Source organism: Mustela putorius, unplaced genomic scaffold (genome assembly GCF_011764305.1).
Source record: "Mustela putorius furo isolate JIRA1106 unplaced genomic scaffold, ASM1176430v1.1 tig00000487_pilon_pilon_pilon, whole genome shotgun sequence".
Taxonomy (NCBI): domain Eukaryota; kingdom Metazoa; phylum Chordata; class Mammalia; order Carnivora; family Mustelidae; genus Mustela; species Mustela putorius.
In genome coordinates this window covers 3,848,520-3,870,096 of record NW_025421399.1, presented here as the reverse complement: position 1 = coordinate 3,870,096, position 21,577 = coordinate 3,848,520, and the positions used below count along the sequence as shown (strand labels likewise).

Sequence of the window (21,577 nt, the reverse complement as noted above, 5' to 3'; positions counted from 1 at the left end):
TACAGCCTAACGCTTGATCTTCCAAGCTTTCTGTCCCCCAGTCCTCTGGTTTTTCCGGCTCTCATTTCCCCTTCTTCCTGATTCTCAACTTGGTTTTCTTAGCTTTGCCGTTGTGTGAATGGTGTGAGGCAGCCAAATGTTCTTTGCTCAGGTGCAGGACACCAACAGACACTCTTGGGGTTCAAGGTCCCAAAGCCTTCTCCCAGCAGGGGTCCAGGCTTTCCTTGCTTCAATGCCCACAGCCATATATATATATATATATATATATATATATATATATATATGGACTTTGAGTTCCGCACTCATCACTCACTGGAAATGCTTTGTCTCCTCAAGTTCATGGGTAGAGGTCTCAATCGCCTTCTCTGGGTCTGTCCTCACTTCCTGCTGCGTCACCTCTGCTCACGACCTATGTCCTGTCCTGCCATCCCACAGCACCAGACCCATCCCCACAGAAGTGCCGGTGCCACAGGAAATTTCGGTATTCTCAGTCCAGTGCTCTAGTCATATCCGTGACAAAAGTAGAACTTTCTTCCAGCAAGAAACACACGTAAGGCAGAAAAAATAAAATCACACACATACACACACAAATAGCAAACACGTAAAGTAAAAAAAAGAAAGAAAGAAAGAAAGAGAAAAGAAATGTCTCTACGAATAGGATGTGTGTGTGTATAATGCGCCTTCAGCCTGAGGGGAAAATGTCAAAGCGTATTTGGTCCAGTCAAGCTTCCCACGGGGATCACCTCAGCCTGAGAAGACCTAAATCACCACAGACAGGAGGAGGAGCCCGAGAAGTGCCAGGAAACTGAGCTCATGGGGACACTTGGTTCGTGGGGACCACTCAAGGGAAACTGAACTGATGGGGACACTCAGAAATGCAGTAAAGGGAAATGCCTTATCCCGGTGTAAACCCAATGGTGGAAAGAGAACGCGGAGGGCGTTTGCTGGGGTAGAGAGTGCCTAATGAGGTCATGAAGAAAGAATTTGCTGAATTCTGTAAGTGAGGTAGTGAGGGAACCCACTCAGAGTGGAGGTTGTGCTGAATAACGACAGCTAACATTTATGGAACCCGGCTAGCGCCAGGAGCCACGGAAAACACGCCATGTAGAATATGTCTTTATATTTGCCGAAGAACCTTCTGAGGTTATAATGATCCCTCTTCGACAAGTGACAACATGGGATCAGAGAGGCTGACCACGCTTGTCTGGGGTTGTACCACAAGGAAACAGTGCCACCAAGATGCCTAATAAGGCAGTGGGGGAGACTTTTCTTGGGACAGAGTCTGTAGGGAGCTGAAAATGGGGGAGAAGGAAAATTCAAGGTGATCCTGCCACTCGGGCTCTCTCGGGATTTACAGGGGGCCCCTGTCCATTGATCTTTTCTCTTTTGAATGTTGGCATGGCCCTCCCATACTCGAGGTCTGTCTGTCTGTATCCCAGAAAGGGCTAGGCTCACACTCAAAGCATCCCCCCGCTGTGAGAAGGAGACCTCTGTCTGGGGGCTAGAGGGATGTGTGTGTGAGACGGGATGTGTGAATTCGGGACCTCCCCCAGGAGGCATCCAACAGGCCTCAGGTAGATGACACATGTTCCAGCACCTTCCAGTTTGCAAAGCCTCTTCCCCCACACGGCATCTTGGTTAATTCTCTCAAGAGTCCCGAGAGAAACACACTGTCTCCACGTGACAAATAAGGAAGCTGAGCCCCAACAGGGGACCAGTAAGTGAAGGGGGGGGTGGTGACCAAAGTCTCTGCTATCACTATTCTGCTGCTCTTCTCTAGACCCCACTGTCTGGGGACAACCAGTTCATTTGAGCAGAATGCATTTATTCGGGACCCACTGTGTGCTCTGCACTCAGCTGGGCACGGGACACCATCATGGCCCCTAAACTGGAGGAGGGTAATACGATCTAGTGAGTAGGTCACATGCGCCAGAACAGAAGACGTGAACAGGAGACCAGCCAGCTTACAAATCGTTCTGGAGGAGATGGGGGCACCAAGTGAAGGAGAGGACATGGGGGGGTTATGGGGGGGACAGATAATCTACAGGACTTCAGAAGGCTGTGCTCTGAGGTGGATTTTTATGCCCTGAGAGAGAAGGAAGAGAAAAGGCGCTTCTGAGACATTGGTATGACTCAAAACACCCAAAACCCAAGAAGCAAAGAGGGAAGAAGGCAGGACCTGAAGTCCCAGCTGATGAGTTTAGATCCTATAGACAGTGAAGTGGGGACCAGGGCTCTTCCCCATTAAAAGAAGCCTGTCAGAGCTGGAAGGAAGGTTGTGGGGGGAGGGGAGGGCATCTGGCACAAAATGACAACCCAGAGGCAAGAGGACCCAGTGTTCACAACCTTTGGCTCTGTAGCCATAGTTTGGGAGTTCTGTTGGGATCCCTTGTGGCTGAGGAGCCAAAGGACTCAGCCAACCATGCCAAGGGGCTCTTCCACGTCTTCACAGAATTCTGGTTCTCCTCTGTTCACAGAACACACTGTACCACCATAGAGAAGAGAAAAAATCCAAATTTAACACCTTACCCAATTCTCACACTAGTCAAGGTTTTGATAGACTTATCAGTCCAGAGATACCTGGGAATTCCCTCATCTTTCCAGACTGGAAAGTTCACAGGTCCACTTTCCTCAGTCTCTCTGTGAGCCTTGCCAGCTGCTCCCATTCATGGGCGCCTTTGCCTCAGGATATTTGATGGGAAATCTCATCTGTTTACCTCAGCTCCTGTCCCTCCAAGCCGCCATTTTGGGCCCTACGGCCTTTCCTCAGGTGCTGACAGAGTAACTGCTCCCCTGCCTGGAATGCAGCCCCCAACATTCTCTGCTCCAAGCCAAACAGTCTGTGGCATGTGCCTCTCAAACCTCCTACAGTCACGTCACCGGATGAGCCCTTCCCCTGAGACCCCCACACCTCACTTCTGCTGTATGACCAGACCAGCGACGGTGCTAGAATAAAGCCCTGGCTACTATGCCAACCCCATGACTCCTGGGGTCCTCCTCTTAAGTGGAGAAGAATGGAGCCAGCCTACAGGGTCTGAGAGGGCCAGCTGGCTCACGGGGAAAGGGATTCCAGCAAGTTCACCTCAGAAGTCCGGGATGGTTCCCTCAGCCTGTTACCTTTTTTTTTTTTTTTTTTTTTTTTTTTTTTTTTAGCAGGCTCCCCGCCTAGCAGAGAGCCCAATGTGGGGTTTGATTCCAGGACCCTGAGATCATGACCCGAGCCGAAGGCAGAGGTTTTAACCCATGGAGCCACCCAGGCACCCCGCCTGTTGCCCTCTTAGAACATCTGTCTTTCACCTGGATAAGCTGCCCAGATAAAAGCGACCACAGATGTTCCCCCTGCAAACATTTCCTGGGCACACACAGGACCTCGGGCCCAGAGCCATGGGTGACGATACCAAGCTGACTTCCAAGATCTCTCTGCCAGGTCTGGATTCTTGCTGATTCACAGGCAATTCTCCTCCTGTGCATTCTCAAAGTCCTTCCTCAAGAGTTTTGTGTTCCTGGGTCTACCACGAAGGCGATGGCAACCCCCAGGCCTCTCCAAGAACTCATTCCCACCCACTTAAGCTCTGTCTTACGTACACAGTGTGCTTAGAATCCCCCCGTGCAGTGCCATGATCTTTGGGGGAAGGACAGAGCATAAACAAGTTGGTCAGGTGCTCCGTGGGGTCACTGCAAAGGAGGGAAAGGAGCTGCCCAGTCTCTGGGTCCATTTGGGAGGACTCCACTTCCTGATTAGAAAACAGTCACTACCCCTTCCTTCAAGGAAACTGGAGGGAAGGAGTCGTTGAGACAATGTAGGAAAAGCTGTCGTGACCGTCCCTGGCACAAGGGACGGTGGTGGTCGCTGTGGTTACGAGTGCCAGCAGCGGCCAACCCATTCTCTGTGCCAGGCATGTCTCATGCGCTTCCCACATATTATCAACTCATTTAGTCCCCCAGCAAGCTTGTAAGGAAGGTACTGTGATCATCACCGCCACTTAGATAGGGAGAATGAAAGGCCATAGTGTTCTAGATCCCTCTGGAAAGAATCAGGAGAGATGCCATTCAGCAACCAGAGACTGTGTACCCACTTACGGGAATACGGAGAGGCGAGTGGGATGCGGTCCCTGCGAGACAGACGCCTAAGAAGAAAATCACTGGCACCTAATGTGGGACAGTGATTCATTCCATTGTGGAGAAGGTCTGACGTGCCCCTAGCGTACGATGGCCAGGCTGGTTTCAACTGCTCCCCAGGAGAGGGGATCTAGCTGGGTGACCAACCGAATGACTGATTCCTTACTCATTCATTCGTTCATGAAAGCATACATTCATTCAATTCAATCCCCTCTGGAACAGATACTCAGGGCTGAACTATTTCGCAAAAGATGATTTTTAAAAAGTCAGAGGACAGGGAGCCTGGCCGGCTCAGTCGGAAGAACATGGGACACTTCATCTTGGGGTTGGGAGTTCGAGCCCCACGTTGGGTGTAGAGATAACTAAAATAAATAAATAGAAAACTTAAAAATGAAATAAAATTAAAAATAAGAAGTCCAAGGAATCCCAGCCTGACTGCTGAGAATAAGATTCAAAGGACACACTGATCTGTGAAAGGAGCAGGAGAATCTTCTAGAACACATTTCCCAAATCGGTAATGGTGGTTACTGGAGGAGAAAAGGTATGCTAATGAGTACCATAACCACCAAGAGGCTGGAAGTAGCAGGGGGCACTTCTCCAACTTGATGACCCCCAGAATCCCTACTCAGCAGGGTTATTTGGGAGTGGCGGAAGAAATGCATCCATGCACAGACCAAGTCCCGCTCTGTGCGCAGGGGAGCTGGGAACAAGGTGGCAGGTAGGCTGGGAAGATGCCCAGGAAGGTGACAGCTTTGAGCTGGATTTTGAAAAGTCCTGGGAATCTTATGGTCAGGGGCAAGAGTGATGGGAAAGAGTTTTCCAGTCGGGAAAGGGATCCTAAGACCCCTTTATCTTTATAGTAAAGGCCTGAGGAAGTGGGGTGTTGTCCTATCGGGGTGGGGGAGAGAAGACCGGGCAAGGCCAAGCGTGTGAGGACAAGGATTCGAGCAGGACAGGGCTACCCCACCTGGTTTTTGAAGTGTGTTGAGGAGCTCATGGCTTTTCTTTCAGAAGGAAGGAACCCTAGCATTTGGATCAAAACTTAGGGGAAAGGGTCACCTTCGGGTCTTTCCTGAAGTGGCACCTGGGAGATGTTCCTGCTGTCACTCAGGCAGTCCCCTTGGGCTGGTGGGCGCTGCTGGGGTGGGACTCCCTGGCAGGAGTGGCATTGTTTCTGGAAGGTGGGCAGGGCTTTCATAGCCCAGGAGGGTGCTTTTGAGGAGCAGAAAGGAGGAGATGTGGTGCAGATGCAGAGGTGAGGCAGAGAAGAGAAGGCTCCATCAGCCACTTTGCCCCCGTCACCAAATGCCAGTGATGCCCCCGGGCCTTAGGCAGAAAATATGAGGAGCATGAAGGACGAGAAGCCAAAGTCAGGGATTTCCACCAGACACACCAGGCATGGGCCATATGTCCTTCCAAATGCATGTCTTACGTGTTGACATGAACACCTGGGTCCCCACACCGCCTCCTCTTTGCCCATGAACCTTAAACGGGCCCCATCTCTGCCAGTGAAAAACACAGATCCCATTTTGCAGCTGCCAGAGCAACAACGATGAAGTCCGTTGATTCCAAGCATCAGTGAAAACGTCAAGACAAGAGTAGAATGGGCACAGCCTAACTTCGAAAAGCTTGGTGTCATCTAGCAAAGGGGGACATTCGCACGTCCTGCTACAGAAAGCCCCATGAGCTCCTATGCCCTGTGTGCACCCCGAAACACTCATCCATTGGCAGGGTCTGGAGTCGGCAAGTGTGCATTCACACCATGGGCCATTACACAGCTGTGGAAATAGAAGAGCTCCAGTAACATCCAGCCACATAGTTTGAAATATAGAAATAGAAGGTAGATGGAGCAAAGACAGCATTCAGCACAACACCATTTTTACAATGGTTAAAGAATAAGCAGAAGGAAATATATATCGTCTAGGCCTTCTTTACTGGGAAAACTATTATTTTATTTAGATTACGTGACACAGAGAGAGAGACATTGAAAAGGCGAGCATCTAAGCCATTAACTGGGGCCCTATTAAACCCACACAGACTAGTCCTTGGAACCACACTAAAAACAGACAGCTTCCACGTTTGATTTATCCTTCCCTTCCCAGGAGCTGGAGGCTTTTGTGACTCTTTTGGCTGAACCGGACACCAGGTCAGGCCAGAGCCCACGTTGCGTTGGGTCCACTGAGTCACAGACTTCTACCACATGCCCATCACCCCCACTTCTTTCTTCAAACAGGTTAATTAGTTGGGATCAAACACCATAAAGCAGATGGTTTTCCCTGAGTGTGGCCTTTTCAGTTTTGGAAGGAATTCAGATCTTTTTGTTGTACAAATCCTGGCCTGAGATATTTGTACAAAGCCTTGCTACATTGGAATGACCTTCAGGACATCCTTGATTTATTCTGTATTCACCTTGAATTCAGTTTTTGTGTATTGTTTCATTTCATCCTCAAGGAACGCGTGGGTGGCTCAGTTGGTTAACGCGTGGATGGCTCAGTTGGTTAAGCTTCCGCTCAGGTCACGATAACCGGGGTCCCCCAGGACCTCCAGCCCCACTCTGGGCTCCCAACTCAGGGGAGCATCTCTTACTCCCTTCCCCCATGGCCCTCCTCCTGTGTGAACTCTCTCTCTCAAATAAATAAACAAAATCTCTAAAGAAAAAAAAAAACTGTCCTGAGATCAGAATTTTTATCCCCATTTTACAGATGAATAAACTGAGATTCAGAGTTGTGTTTTTTTTTTTTTTTTTTTAAAGAAACTACCCCAAGTCCCTAGCTCTTAAGAACCACATCTGAGAGTCACACCACAGCAGATTTGACCCCTCTTTCTGGAACACAAGGCTGCCTGTCAGCACAGAGACTTAGGAGCTCAGAGCAGGGCCCTCTGTGGCATCCCACAGTGAGGGAAAACACCATCCCAAGAATAGGACCCAGCTGAGCCTGGATGGGAGGTTCCCTGGTTCATCAGCCAAACCATCCGTGCAATTACCAGCTGCGCTCCTGTGTTACTCGGGGCCATGGGTAAGGCTCACTGGAGAGATAAGGACATATAAGTGGAGTCTTGCTCTCCAAGGATTGACTCTCTAGTTGGGAAGGCTGGACAGACGCACAGGAAGCGCTAACGAAGGATCTGAGAAGATACGGGACAAGTGCCAGAAGCTCTTCCCGGGAGGACCTCACAGAGGCCAGGAGCATACGTCCGCAGATAGAAGACAGAGCCTGCGACCGGCAGGTGACTCTCAGCAGTGTCCCTTCATCCCACCATCGTCTTAGAGGACCTTCTGTGTACCCTCGCGCTATGCTTGGTGATGTGGGTACAAAGCTGACCAGGGGGCTGGTCCTGCCCACAGGGGACTCCCGGTCTCGTCCCCGAAAGCGCTCCCACCGGAAGGGGCTGACCTGGAGCCAGTGCCCAGGGAAGGCTACACAGAGAAAATGCTCGAACTGGACCTTGAAGACCACACGCAAGTTCGTACAGGTCATCCCAAGGGAAGGCAAAGGGAAGGCACAGAGGCCTGGAGACAGGAGGTAGTGGAAGAAGAACACAGACAATAAAACAGGATGAAGGACAGCCACACGTGTGGACACCACAGCGTCTTCGAAGTCACACACACATTATGTCCTTAACTCCTTAGAGGGGCCCTTGTCTTACAGAGCAAACAGAGCCTCGGAGAGTTTTTGGCCATCCAGGTACAACGGCAGAACCGTCTAGGCCCAGGATTGCTGTTCCCCAAGCCCACGCTCTTCCCCAAGCAGGGACAAGTAGGTCCTGGGGAGGAGGTGGGAGTGGGCCATGAGCTCCAGCGGGGAGCTGGGGCAGGGCCAGCCCACGGAGGGCACCCCGGGCCCTACCAGGGAGCAGGGAACAGCAGGGCCGCCCCACTGCGTGCTCTTCTGATGGGGCCGCTGAAAAACGAGGAATCCCGCCACACAGAAAGGAAGCCCTTGAGTCTGAGGGTGGGGAAGACAACGGTCCAGCTTAGCAGGCAAGGATGTGGAGGTGCGAGGTGACCCCGCCCCGGAAGGAGCTGGAAGTGAGGCCCGCGCGGAAGGCAGGTAACCTGCTAAGGGAGAAACGGAAGACGCAGCAAAGTTGGGGAAAGCAAGCCTTCTTCCAGATCCGGTGCCGGCCTAGCCTGGGGGGAGCCCTGTTTCCTGCCCAAGTGCCCCGGGGCCTGGCTGGGGTGTTCACGTGGCCTGGGTGAGAGGACAGACAGAGGCCTACCTCCCGCGGCCCGATGCGTAAAGACATCAGGTTAAGAAACTATTAGACATGGTTTGTCTCATCCCACTCAGGGAGCCAGACACTTTGACCGGACCTACTTTCTTATACGTGTGCTGCGGTAATAAGCTAAAAAGTCATTCTCTCATCTTTGTTCACCACAGAGCGTTATGCTAGAAAGGTAATATCGAGGTGGGGGGGGGGATGCCTGCTGGCTCAGCAGAACAGCATACAACTCTTGATCTCAAGGTTGTGAGTTTGAGCTCCACGCTGGGTGTAGCGATTACTTAAATAAGTAAAAAATTAAAAAACAAAACAAAACAGTGACACGGGGAGAGCCAGCCTCCATCCAGCCTGCCGTCTGCCCATCCCTGTTTCTTCCCACACTGGACACCCCAACAGCATTGCCAGGCTCCTTCCATAGCCCCTGCAAAGGGCCTCCCCTCATTACCGCTTGGGCTCAGGGGCACCCACACCAGCAGAGTGGCCGCCCTGATGGGAGAAAACCCAGACAGAGGTCCGCACAGACAGAGCCCAGAGGTAGGCTCATGGCCATTTGGGCAAGACACTCCAGGGGCTTGAGGAACCAGAGCATAAGCTGGGGGTTGGGGGATGTGGGCTCTGGGTGGGTACGACCCCTGGAACCCCAGACCCCAGGCCCTGTGGGAAGTGGCACGCCCCAGTTCCTGGGTTTTCCTTGACCGAGTCAGGAAAGACTACAGTCAGACCTAAGGAGGAACTTCCAGACTGGAGAGTGTGCTCCGGTGACTGGTGTCACTGGAAGGCCTGACAGGCCTGGCTGTGGGCACTTTGTGCCATGGTGGCCACTCCTGGGCTGGTCAGTTGTGGGGCTCGGAGCAAGGGAGTGGCTCTCTCGGGGCCTCAGTTTCCACACCTGTAGAATGGGCATCACGGGAGTAGCTTCGTCCCGAGGTTGTTGGGGGGGCAGGAGTTAAAGTGCTGCTGTCTCCCCAGCACACACCGCACACGACGGAGTATTGGCCGGTTGTGACCTGTCTCCCCCACTCGCTTTCTGGTTCCTTAGGCTCCCGCAGCCTCGATTGTCTCAGAGACAAAACAGGCATGAAGGTGCTGGTCTCATGGGCTGCTTCCGCTATAAGGACATTGCCGACGTGCCAGACTCCCCCATTCCAGACAGCTCAGGTCAACTGCCGAATGTCCCTGCAGAAGCTTTAGTCAAGACGGAGGGCCACCCAGCCTGGGGTTAGGCGTTCTCTTTGCTAAAGTCAAGGGGCTGAGTGGGGTGATCCCCAGAGGTGCTGCTGCAGGGCAGAAACAGAGGAGGCGGGGATGTACTCAGAGCTGAGGACACCTTGCTGGCACATGGGTGGGGCCCGGCCAGCCTCCCTTGCTGGCTGCCCTTCTCTGTCCCTCCTTGGAGTTCTATTGATGGATGGGGGATTGGCGCCTTCCAGGCGAAGCCAGTGCCCCCCCTTCCAGGGTGTTGCAAATGGGAAAGTCCTTGCTGGCCCTGAAGGACCCTGGTGCTTATCCCATCCCCACAGGACCTTGGGTCTGGCCTCCAGCTGCTCTCCCTTCCAGTGCTGGGGACTGGGAGCCTCCCAGGGGCAGAGACAGGATAGGCGCTCTCTGGGCATGCTGCAGAATAGCAGCAAAGAGACCCAGCTGGCTTCCAGCTCAAGGGAAGGTGGGAGGAACCAGCTATGAAGGGAGCCAGGGAAAGAGTAAAGCACAGTCGTTGGCAGGAAACAGGAGAGCTTTCCAAGAGAAAGATTGTGTACCAACGTCAAGTTTCGAATGAAGCCGATCATGGACAAAAGAAAAGATGGTGGCTTACCCAAAGACAAGGCTTTAGTAGACTTGGGATGGAGGGGGAGCTGATGATAAAGAGAAACTGATCGGAATTCTTACAACCCAACTCCCTGATAGAGCAAGATTTATGTGTGCCTTGTGTGCCTGATAGAGCAAGAACGATGTGTGCCTTGTCTCTTTCCAGAAAGGATTTGACCACCAACATTTATTCCAAGGACAACAAATATGTAGCGAGTATCGACTCTGTACTTGCCACCGAGAACATAGCAGTAAGTAAGTCAGTGCCTGCTCTCAAGGAGCTTGTAATACAAAACACCTGGGATTAAATAATAACATGAAAATGAAAATCAGGATCAAGGCGAAGGAGAAGACAAAATATATTGAGTCAAGGTCAATAGAGGTGCCGGGATAGAACTTCAAGTTTGACTCTGGGTTTTCTAACAACCAGGACACAAAGGGAAACATACTTCATCTGAAGAGGAAAGATAATCGTCCTCTGGGAGGAATAAAGCTGAATATGGAATTGTAAAGAACCGGGAAAAAAAAAAAATCAGCTGTCTCAGATGCACTAACTCAAGAATTGGTGTGGGTGAGAAAGATCCTGTCTGGTTGCTTTCTGGTATGTGGACGGTAGAGATCAGGTATGAAGGAGCAGCAGGAACTCAATAGAAGGATCAAACTTAGAACTGGAAGTAATGCGAGAGGCCACTTAGCACACCTCCTTCCTGTTTCACGGGTGAGAACACACTGATTTGCCCAAGCACCCTGCACCTGTCCAAGGAGGCAGCAAAATGGCCACGTGGTCTCCACTGCCAGGCTCCAACGAGCCCAGCGTGAGGACGCATAGGAAGTTCACCAGGGACTTGCGAGTTGAAGGTCACATGTAATCTTGCCTCAAAGCCATCCTTTGGGGAATAAGGTAGCACGTGAATAAGTAAATTCTTGCCCCAAATAAGAAGTCGACTTTTGAGCCTGAGTGGTGGTAGGAAGAAAAAGCTTTGGGGCCCAACAGGATGGGGATTCCGAGTACCGGCTGTGTGCCCCGAGGCTTTGTCTGCAGGACTGAGGCTCCCAAGTATAGCGTGAGCTGGTGAGCAGGTAGAATACAGACGGGAAAGGTTTGCAAACGAAGCTGGGGTGGAAAATCCAATCCCAGGGGAACCAAGACTCTAGGCACAGGGCTCAGACAGCAGCCTGCTCAGGCTTGGGCTCGCATCCTCCTGAGAGCCCTCCACGGTTCAGGGCTGTCAGCCTTGTGGTCTGAGCCCAGCAGACCCGAGCCAAGCAGGGCAGGCTGACCGCTGGGCCAGGGAACCAGGTCCCCCTCCTTTCAAAGTCAGCAGAAGCAATGTGCTGGGAGCCTTAGGTTACGCTGGGGGGGTGGGCAGGGAGGTTGTATCCATTCTGCCCATTCCGTCTGCCCTCGACCCCACAGCAATGCACACATGCAACTGGCACTCTTAGAAACATCTTTTGTCCCTGTGCCTTTACAAAGCGTGTTACATACAGCACAGAGGTGTGTGTTTGTTTACTGGCCCCTGCTCTATGCTGGGCACTGGGGTGGGGTGGGGTGGGGTGGGAGGGAGCGGTGCAGAGAGGAGTTACAAGGAACTAAAACTCTGGTTCTCCCTTGGGGGGCATCTATAGTCTAGGAGGAAAAGAAGACTCCCAAAGTCTGTGGCAGAAAGCAGTGGGAACGTATGGCATGTCTGCCCGAGGGGGAGAGGAAGTGAGGCATGAGTTTGGAAATCAAGGTGGGCTTCCCAGAGGAAGAGAGTTTGGATCTGGGTTCAAGGCAAAGTGGAATTTCAACAGTTGAGTGTGGGGAAGGTGGTGAGGTCTTCCATGAACAGGCACAGAGGAACTGGGAGGTCCTTGGGGGTTTAAGAAAGTACTACTAAACAGGTGGGTAAAGGCCAAATCCTAGGGAGCATCAGTGCCAGTCAAGACGTGGGGAGTCACGGGAGGTTTCAGAGCAGGGGAGAGGCCCTCAGAAATCCCAGTGAGGAAGATAAGTGGGGAGGAGCTGGACAGGAGGCAGGAAGCTTGGCTGGGCACTGCCACCATCCGTATTTGCATTCCCAGTGTCCCTGCAAGGAGAGACTGGTTTTTCTCGCTGTCCGGCTGGCTCTGGCCGATAAATGGGACCCTGTGCCCAGGGGCGGGTTACACACAAGGGCCCTCCCAGCAGACTGGGTGCTTGGTCCTGGTGCTCCCATTCTCCTTACTGCCCCCAACACATGGGAGTGTGCATGCGCGCATACACACACACACACACACACACACACACACACACACACACAGAGTCCTCCCTGGTTTTCCAGCCTAGCTTGAGTAAATGGTCTGCCAGTTTGCAAGTCCTTGTACAGGCAATGACCGCAGGCCTCAGAAAAGCTCCTTCCATCTCTAGACCCTCACTCCAACTCACCTCCCCCCACAACGCCACGCTTGTGTGTCCCTCCTTAGAAATCCTGCTCTGTGCCTGGATGAGCGCTGGTCAGGCCCCTGGTCTCTACATTAGTTCGGGAGGGCTCCCAGGCCGCATGTTGTGTGCCGAGGACGTGCACATGTCCTGTGGCCACTTGGTCTCAGCCTCTGCCCCTCCCTTGGGTGCTCCCCATGGAGCCGCATGACGCCCCAACATCCCATTCCTTCCTCCTCTGGTGAAAATACCAACTCCTTCAGCTAAGGGGCCCAGCGGGTCCTGCGGGGTCCATGTTCAGCACTGTCTGACCAGGGGCCAGCTCTCACTCGTCTTTTCTGGTAGGACCAGCAATGACGCCAACTTCTCTGGAAAGAGCGCGACACTTCTCAACGGGCCTTATCAGGACGACTGCTTCCGAAGCTCCAGACAGCCCTGCGGGTGGGCAGGGCCTAGGACGGCCTTATTACCACCATCCCTGGTGCAGATGACAAAACCGAGGCCTGGGAAGTGGGGAGACTCATCTCTGACCGCACAGCTGTTTGAGGACAAAGATTTGTGCTCAGCACTTCCCACCCTGCCCCAAGGGCAGCTCTCCGTGACCTGCCCTCCTCTACCAGACAGCCGGTCCAAATCCCTGGGTGACCAGAATCCGGGATTGAAATCTCGGAGATGGAAGTCCAGGGCCAGCTGCTTGCCCGACTCCCCTTTTCTTGCGGTCCAGAACAGTGAAGGGACTTGTCTCAAGTCACACCCCAACTAGGGGCAGAGCCAGGACTCGGGACCCCTAACTCACCGGCCAGAAACCTCCCGACACCCCACACTGCCCCCTCTCGTCTCCCAGCACACCTCTGCGTCTCCATCCTTCCCGTGGATGTATGGGTGTGCCTGACATTTCTGGAATTCACTCCACACACATAATGAGGCCATTTTGAGAAGGCCCGCCTCGGGGGGAACCAGAGAGCTGTCTAGTGCCCCCAACCTGACCCCTGCCAACCCCTCCCGGCTGTGCACGCCAAGCTGCAGCTAAATACACTCTGTTGGCCGAGGCTGCCCTCCCCCTCTACGCCCCCCCCCCACCTTTCTAGCCTCCAGAACTAGTGGCGGGGTTTTGGGTTTCAAAGCCGTGATGAGACTACATGGGAACCGAGCAGCAGACTGGAGATGTCAGGGTGTCCCATGGGGCAGTGTTCCCATTGGGGATCCAGATGTCTTCACAGCGAGTAACCGAACCGAGCGGGGGTTGCTTATCAACGGTGCCGAAGGGACGTTGTAGCTTTAGCAGGTGAACTGTGGGACACTCGGAGACAGTTTAATGTGAGGCTAGGAAAGTTCCTCTCCCTCCGATACAAGCCTACCCCTGTCCCTGGAGAACCCTCTGGATCTAAGACAGCCCTTGTGCCCACAGGACACAGGTTGTCTGGCACTGAAGAACCAGGTTTCAACCTCCCAGCCCAGTACCTGGTCCCTAGTCCCCAGCCCGCCCGTGGTCCACCGAGGAACCGAACATAAAAGGAACATACTTGAAGGAAGGACCCCGAAGCAGCAGTAGGATAGGGCACTGGAGGGAAAGTGTGGAGTTGGCACCTTCAGGGAGATTCTAGAAACCCTTTTCCCACAGGTGGGTTATTGATTCACCTGCCCAGAAGCAGGGAAGAAAGGAACGGATCCTCTTTCCCAGACCGGCCTGTGCCCGCGCTCCCTCTGTACGCCAGACTCCCCTGAGTCCTTCCAGGAGATGGAACTCTGATCTCTTCCCTTTTTCTCCACCTCCTCCAGCCCCAGAAGCTCTTCCTGCTCCCCTGGCCTAGTCTCTCATTGAGAAGAGGGAATTCCTTCTTTGGCAGCAGGAGAAAGAGGGACCCTGCTTGGAGCGTGGGCAGCCATGGGGACAGGCCTGGAGGGGGAGAGGGGTAAAAGTCGATCCCTCCTGCCGCACCACTCATACCTCCCCCTCCAAGAATGTAATTAACCAGCAGGCCTCTGCCAGGAGCCAAGCTTTCTGCCTTCCGTCTATAAATCACCTTCTGAATCATCTCTCGGCTCCTGGAGGAGCAACTTCTGTGCTCGGGCTGGTCCCGGCGGCCCCGGGGCCACTCCCCCTCTGCGTCTGCTTCTCTACCCCTCCCAGGCCCGGCCCCAGGAGGCTCCGGGTCCCAGCTGGAAATGGCAGTGGCCACAAGAGCCCCGCAAACTGTGGAGTGGGAGGAAGGTAAGGGGAGGCTCCGGTACCTTAGTCCCCACCCTTCCTGGGCAAGCAAAGAGCTGAGGGTAGGTTCTCCTGGCCTAACTCCATTAAGTTAAGAATAAAGCTACAGGGGCACCTACGTGGCTCAGGGGGTTAAGCCTCTGCCTTTGGCCTGGGTCATGATCTCAGGGTCCTGGGATCGAGCCCTGCATCGGGCTCTCTGCTCAGCAGGGAACCTGCTTCCCACCCCCAACCCGCCTGCCTCTCTGCCTGCTTGTGATCTCTGTCAAATAAATAAATAAAATCTTAAAATAAAATAAAATAAAGCTACAGTCAGGGCACCTGGCTGGCTCGGTAGGAAGAATATGCGTTGGACTCTTGATCTCAGGGTTGTGAGTTCAAGCCCTGTGTTGGGTATAGCAAGTACTAAATAAATAAATAAATAAATGAAAAAAAGAAAAAGAAAGCTACAGGCTCATGGTCCCCAGTGCCAAAGATAATGGGGCAAGCTGAATTCTGAAGATAAGAAAGCAGGGCCAGGTGAGGCCAATCCAGGAGGGCTTCTTGGAAGAGGCAAGTTTGGATCAAGGACTTAAAGGGGTCAAAATAGCTTGCAAAAGGGAGGTGTGAGTGACTAATATTCACCTAGTACTTTCTGTAAGCCAGGCATTGTTCTAAGAGCTTTATATGCGTTCGCTCACTGAACCTTCTCTACAACCCTATGAGGCAGAAGCAATCACTATCCTCATTTTAGAAACGTGGAAACTGAGGCTCAGAGAGGTTAACTTGCCCTAGGCCACCCAGGTAGAACGTGAAAGAGCCAGATGTGAGTGTGAGCCCGGCTGCTGGATTTGGGGGCAGTGTGGTAACGGGTGCAGCCAGCTCTGGGACTGAGCGCGGGTTGGGCTGCAGAAATCAGGAGCTAGGCTGCCGGAGGCAGGCTCTGAATGGCTGAATGGGTTGGGTTGGTGGGTGGGGGGAGAGTTGGGCATGGGGAAGGCAGTGGGGAGAGGGACACTGGGGCCTCCCCTTCACAGCACTGTATATCAGTCCCTGTCATAGCTCTGGGGAACTCCAAGACGCAGAAGGGATCCCTCAGGGGAGTCAAGGAAAGGGAGACCCAGAGGAAGGCAGGGACTTGAAGCAGAGAGAAGAAAAGAAATTCATCCTAGGTCACCCAGCAGTGAACCCCGATCTCAGACCCATCTCCCCACTCTGCTCTAACCACTTCCTGGCACTCATGAGAACATAATGTACACATGGAACATCCTTGACCCTAACCTTGGAGGGACAGAGGTAGAGAACTTCTTTCCCTCCCTGTGGGCTTTAGAAGGATTCTAAGCCTCCCAGCAGGGTGGGTAGAAAAGTCTAGAAGACCAGGTCCTCCTCCACTCCTGGGCTCACCACATTCTCAGGCCAGGAAGGTCTTCCTTTTTCCCCTCTCCCGGTGGAAGAGTCTGTTAGCTCCATCCTCCTCTGAGAAAACTCACCTCTCCTGCCCTGACCTATTCCAAGTCTAGAGAAAACCCTAAGTTCAGAGCTCCCTTCCCCTATCTCGTGTCCAGACCACCTTCTCAGGGGCCCACACGGTCTTCTTAATCCTTCATCTGTCCAAGTACCACTCAGGTCTTTTTAACATTCCATCCTGTAGAGAGGCGGATTAGAGACGCTGGCTTGGCTGAGTCTACTCTTTGGAGATTTCCATCTAGGGCCCCGCCAACCTTGTGTGCCTCAGTTTCTCCACCTTCATAAGTTACTGAGCATGCACCGAGAGGCCAGAGTGTGGTGACTGGCTGGGTTTGTCACTGGGAAAGCTGCAGAGAGGGAGCATGTCCACCAAAGAACTTGGCACCACAGTCCAGCTCCTGACTCTTCGACCCATCCCCACCCCTAAAAGGTCTTCTCACCAGGCAGCTGTCGCAGACCCGGGACCCTCAAGATCCCTGGGATGGGGGTGACGCTCAGACTCCACCAGCCCAGACTCCACCCATCGCTCACCTCTTGGCCCCAGAGCTGTTGAAAAAATGCTCTGAGAGATTCTGGGAGAACTTTCCCTGACTGCTGCCTGGTCCTCTCTGCCTTTTCCCCTATGCTAAAGCAGGTTCTTCCAAGAACATAATTCACCTCCAGGATCCTGGTATTATTATAACATTTGACCTGTTTTTGTTTTTGTTTTAAACCAAATGTGGTCCCATCTTAAGAATACAAACAGATGCCCCACCAATTTTCCTCCCCTTGGACAGCAAGCCCCGCCCACAGTGGGGGTGGGGTGAGCAGGAGGGTTGTTAATTCACTTCCAAGAGACCTGGATTAATTTCTACCACCACCCCCCCAGATCCCCCCAGGGAAAGGCCTGCCCTGGAAGGGAGACCACCCGGTTCAAGCCTGGCCATCCAATCTGCCCATCTGTCTGTCTGTCTGTCTGTGGGATCAACAGCCTCCAGCCAGCTCAGCTCCTCGCCAGCCCCAGCCCCAGCCCCAGCCAGCTGTAATTCCTGCCTGTTACAAGTGTTAACACCTGGCCTGGGGCCTTCCTCCCCCGCAGTCTCCAGGTGCCTCCTTGGGCCCAGCCCACTGACCCCCACGGGGTTTGACTGAACATGTTCACAAGCCTCTGAAAGGCGGGTGGAGGTGGGAGCGGGTGGGGGAAGCAGCACGACATCTGACAGATAGGGAAACTGAGGCAGGGCTTGGGACAGCCGTCGGAGTGGAGGAATGGGTCTCAGGATGGTGGAAAGAGAACTCAGGTGTCTTATTTCCCAGCTCACTGCCCTTGACTTCTGCAGAACACCTTCACCCAAGCTGCGGGGCAGGACGGGCTGGTGAAGCTGGAGCAGGAGAGGAAACAGCGCCCCAGGCGGGTGGGTCACTCAGAGGCAGGGTGGGCTCCCGACCCCCAGCGGAGGCCCCTTCCATCAGGGCCTCTGTCTCTGGAATGTAGCAGGCCCTAGGATGGGCCCTAATAAGGGAGTTCATTTTTCCCCCAAGAAGGAGAAGAAAGACAAGTTCCTCCAGCAGGCACTAACTGGGACTGACAAGAAGAATTACAGAAATCAGTGCTGCTGTCACCGCTTCCTGTCCCTGCTCTACCCCTACCTGGCTGGGAAGGCCTGGAGCACATCTCTTCCTTCCACGAGCCTCTCTCTGACATCCTGATGGCTCTGCTTTCTGGTATGCCTTCTCTTGGGGCTGGGGCACGAGCAGCACAGGCCCCTGGGGGTTCCAGGGGCCTTTCTTGAGGGGTGGCAGGGACAGACATCCCAGCTAAACCGTTTCTCCTGTAAACCCCTCCTGGGGAATGTATGAGCTGGGTGGGCTTAAGAGGGCAGCCTCTGCTGGGCTCAGACGCTGAAAGATCTGGAATCTGACGGACTGCCCTGGAGGCAGAGCGAGAACAGGAATCTGAGGCCTGTCCACTCTGCCTTCCCTGTCCCAGGCCCGGTCCCAGCTCTAAGAAGGTGACTTCCCCTCCATGCCAGTTCCAAGCCCAAAGACAAACAGCCAAAGAGGGGAGGGCTGTGACCACCGTCCTCAGACAGACAGGATAAGCTCATGCCAAGAAGGGCTCTGTACCCTGCATAGACACTGCCCAGTCCGGGATCCTTGGTCAGCGGGGCCCCTCACAGCTTCTTGGTTAGACCTTTGTCTCCTGCTGGACTGCCCCTCCAGGACCACAGCTGCCCACCAAGCACCCAAGCTCAGGAGGTCACTCACACCCGTAACTCATGGGTCTGCAAACATATCCACGAGGCCAGGGCCCTGCCAGCCACGGGGACTTGAGGACAGGGTCCCAGGCAGACCCAGACACAGCCTCCCACTCCTCCTTCCAAGCACAATCAGGTCATGGCCAGGAGCACTGATACCCATGCACAAAGACAGCTGTGGGGCTTTCCCCTGACACTGTCGTGAAGGCATGCGCGCACATGCACGTACACACGCGTACGCACACACACACACACACAGCGCTCACATGCCCAGTCATGAACACAGTCATGCCTAGTGTCACAAGCAGACACAAGGGCTGACCTTTATGTGGGCATAGACACTTCTAGGCTTCCTCTCTCTCTCTCTCTCTCTCTCACACACACACCCACACATTCTAGAATCAGCCACTTGTGTATAGAGGTGCAGCACACTCTTTCACGGCCACGGATCCCCCTCTCACTTGAGTTCACATCCATGGTGGTCCAGGTGTGGGCATGGACTCCTCCACACAGAGACACACTCGTATTTGGTTGACACCTCTTATGATCATAGCCCTAGAATACACACACACACACACACACACACACACACACACACATCCCTCTCCTCTGCTCAGACAAAGCAGCATCCTGGCCTCCCCCTGCACCCCCCCCCCAACACCAGCCCCCAAACAAGCCATGTGTCCAGCATTATGTTAGGGAAGATGTTCTGGCTTTCCAGGTTTTTCCAACATCTTGCTATCTAGGTGTTCCCCAACACACGACTGCACACCAGACTGCCCCCTCCCCACAACCCTTCCTCACAGGCACTGCCCCAGGAAGTGCCCTCCTCCAGTAAATAGGGTAGGGGAACCGGCCTCTTCCTCACCCCTACTCCTGCCTCACCCCTGCAGCCCCTGGGGCTCCAAGCCTTCTCTCCCATACCCTCCCCCCACCAGTCCCCATGAAGGCAAAGAACAGCATGGCCTTGGCCCAGGGATGCAAAGAGGGTCAGAAAGGGTTGCAAAGGCGGGATGGGTTTAGGCAGCAGTCTTCCCCCAACAGGCAGAGCCCCCGACCTGGAATCCCTGGCTGCCCCCGCCACCCCTCAGACTTCTTTATGTACAGGAGGCCCCAGGCCAGCCCAAAGCCGCGGGAAGGAAGGGCTGGACAGAAGAAAGACTTTCCCTCGGGTGTGTGTCCTGGGAGCAACTCTCAGAACCCTCTACACACAGACCCTTGGTCATGCCCTGCTCCTGCCCCCATCCTGGGCCCCCCACCCCAGCAATTGGAGGCAGACTCAGGGTGTGGCCCCGGAATCATGCTGGTTCTGCTCCCCCTAGCTGGGGCTGGAGAGGGGGTGGCAGGTCGGAGAGAGGGGGATGCGCAGGGGGGCACCGCACCCTGGTGGCCTTCCCCTCTGACTTAAACCTCAGGGGCCACAGGCCCTCTTCTTACTCACGGATCCCAAATTCTTCCTCTTCACCTCCCACCCTCCCACCCCCCCACCCCCCCCACCCCCCACCCCCCCCCCACCCCCCGGCCGAGGCTCTCCGTCCAGGAGGGTAAGATTCTTTAATTAAAGTTTTCCGGAATGCAGGGGGCTGGAGACTGAGGACAGGCGGGGTATAATTTAGAGAACTGGTTTCAGTGTCTCTTTCCCCTCTGGCCTCTGGGACCTGCTGGGGGGCGGTGGGGCTGCTTGGAAAACAAGGGGACTCCCTGGAACTGGGGCTCCCAAAGGGCTGTTTATTCCTCGGTCAGTCTCCCCCTCCATAGACGCACCCCCCCAAAACACCGCGCCTGATTTCCCAGCCTTATTTACTAAAAATGTCTTTTGTATCCGCATTTCTCGGGGATAGAATTCTGCTTTGCCTCTCTCCCTTTCTCCTCGGTCCTCGGTTTTCCAAAAGGAACGAATTTGACATGGAGAATTGGGTTTTTGGTCAAAGAACAAACCCACCCCCTCCCAGACAACTACATTTTCAAAGAGCCCCCCCCCCTTTTGCCAGGATGGACAAACAAGAAATGAATAAAATCCGAATTCAATGGCATCTCGGATCAGCAAATACCATATTCACTTCTGAGGCTCAAGATTAATCTGGAGCAGAGTGGGGAGAATCTGATGAAATCCACCCCCCCGGTCTGCTCCCCTGCCCCAGGGTTCCCTGAAGCCATCGGGGTCTGAAATATGAAGGCAAAAGGGGGTTATTGTGGGGGAAATTTCTTGATGGAGGCGCCGGCGGAGATGGGGGTGGCAATGAAGGAACAGGATGATTTTGCCCATGAAGACCCCAAAATGGAGAAGAGGAGTGGCTGGGCCCCAGGGACAACGCTGGATTTCCAGAAACCCAACTGCAAGCAAATGGAGGGTCTTCGGGGGGCCCCCAGATGAGGACGGGTGGAGGGTGAGGATTTAGGAATCAGAGACCATCGGAGCCGGGAAAAGTCCTCCAGCCTCTGCAGCGAGTAGCAGGGAAAATGGTGATTATCAGAAAAGCCAGGAGTTGGATTCTGAAGGCGACACCAGCAGAAAATCCAGGAGGGGTGGGCGAGTGGGGGGCTGGAGGGAGGCAAGGAGAAAGGAGCCGCAGCCCACCCCGACCGGCGCCCCCCACCTCCCCGGGACTCGGCGGAGAAATCGGGCCGCGGGCAGACAAGAGGCGAGTCTTACCACCAAATTGGGTAGCCGGCGAGGACCCTGGTGCCACAGAGCAGGAGGCCGAGGAGCAGCCCGAGCAGGTGGGGCTCCATTAGAAGCGGCGCCGAGGAGGAAGTTTGCCCGCGACCATGAAGAGGGGGAGCGACGCCCCCAATAGTTGGAACAAAGTCCACTTGAGATTGGAAATGACTTTCGGGCTTGTCAGAAGCGCACCTCCACCCGCAGCCGCCCCCCTCCCGAGCCCAGCGCGGAGCAGCCGGGTTTGAGGATGTCAGCGAGCAGCCAATCAGCGCCCGCGGCCTAAGGTAAGAGATGAGTCTGTAGTTCAGCCTGTCAATCACGCGCCCCTCCCGCCCGGCCCACGAGTCGGGCTCGGGGAAGGGCATCGCCCAGCAAACTTGGGCAAAGCCGCGCCCCGGACACAGTGGGAACTTGGGGTTGGGGGGGACAGCACTTTGGACCCTCTGATGGCCCGGGACCGCCGCGGCGCC

At 54.3% G+C, this 21,577-nt stretch overlaps 1 protein-coding gene across 2 annotated transcripts in view; it reads right to left on the bottom strand.

The window, feature by feature from the left end:
* WNT3 (Wnt family member 3) overlaps positions 1-21,361 on the bottom strand; it is a 47,459-nt gene extending 26,098 nt beyond the window's left edge. Inside the window, exon 1 of one of the 2 annotated variants that reach the window (XM_045080827.1) lies at positions 21,099-21,361. In XM_045080827.1, the coding sequence (XP_044936762.1) occupies positions 21,099-21,178 (80 nt within the window). In that variant the 5' untranslated portion in view covers positions 21,179-21,361. The remainder of the gene's footprint in view (positions 1-21,098) is intronic. The other variant, XM_004772450.2, reaches the window with a different exon arrangement.
* Positions 21,362-21,577: the final 216 nt, after the last annotated feature.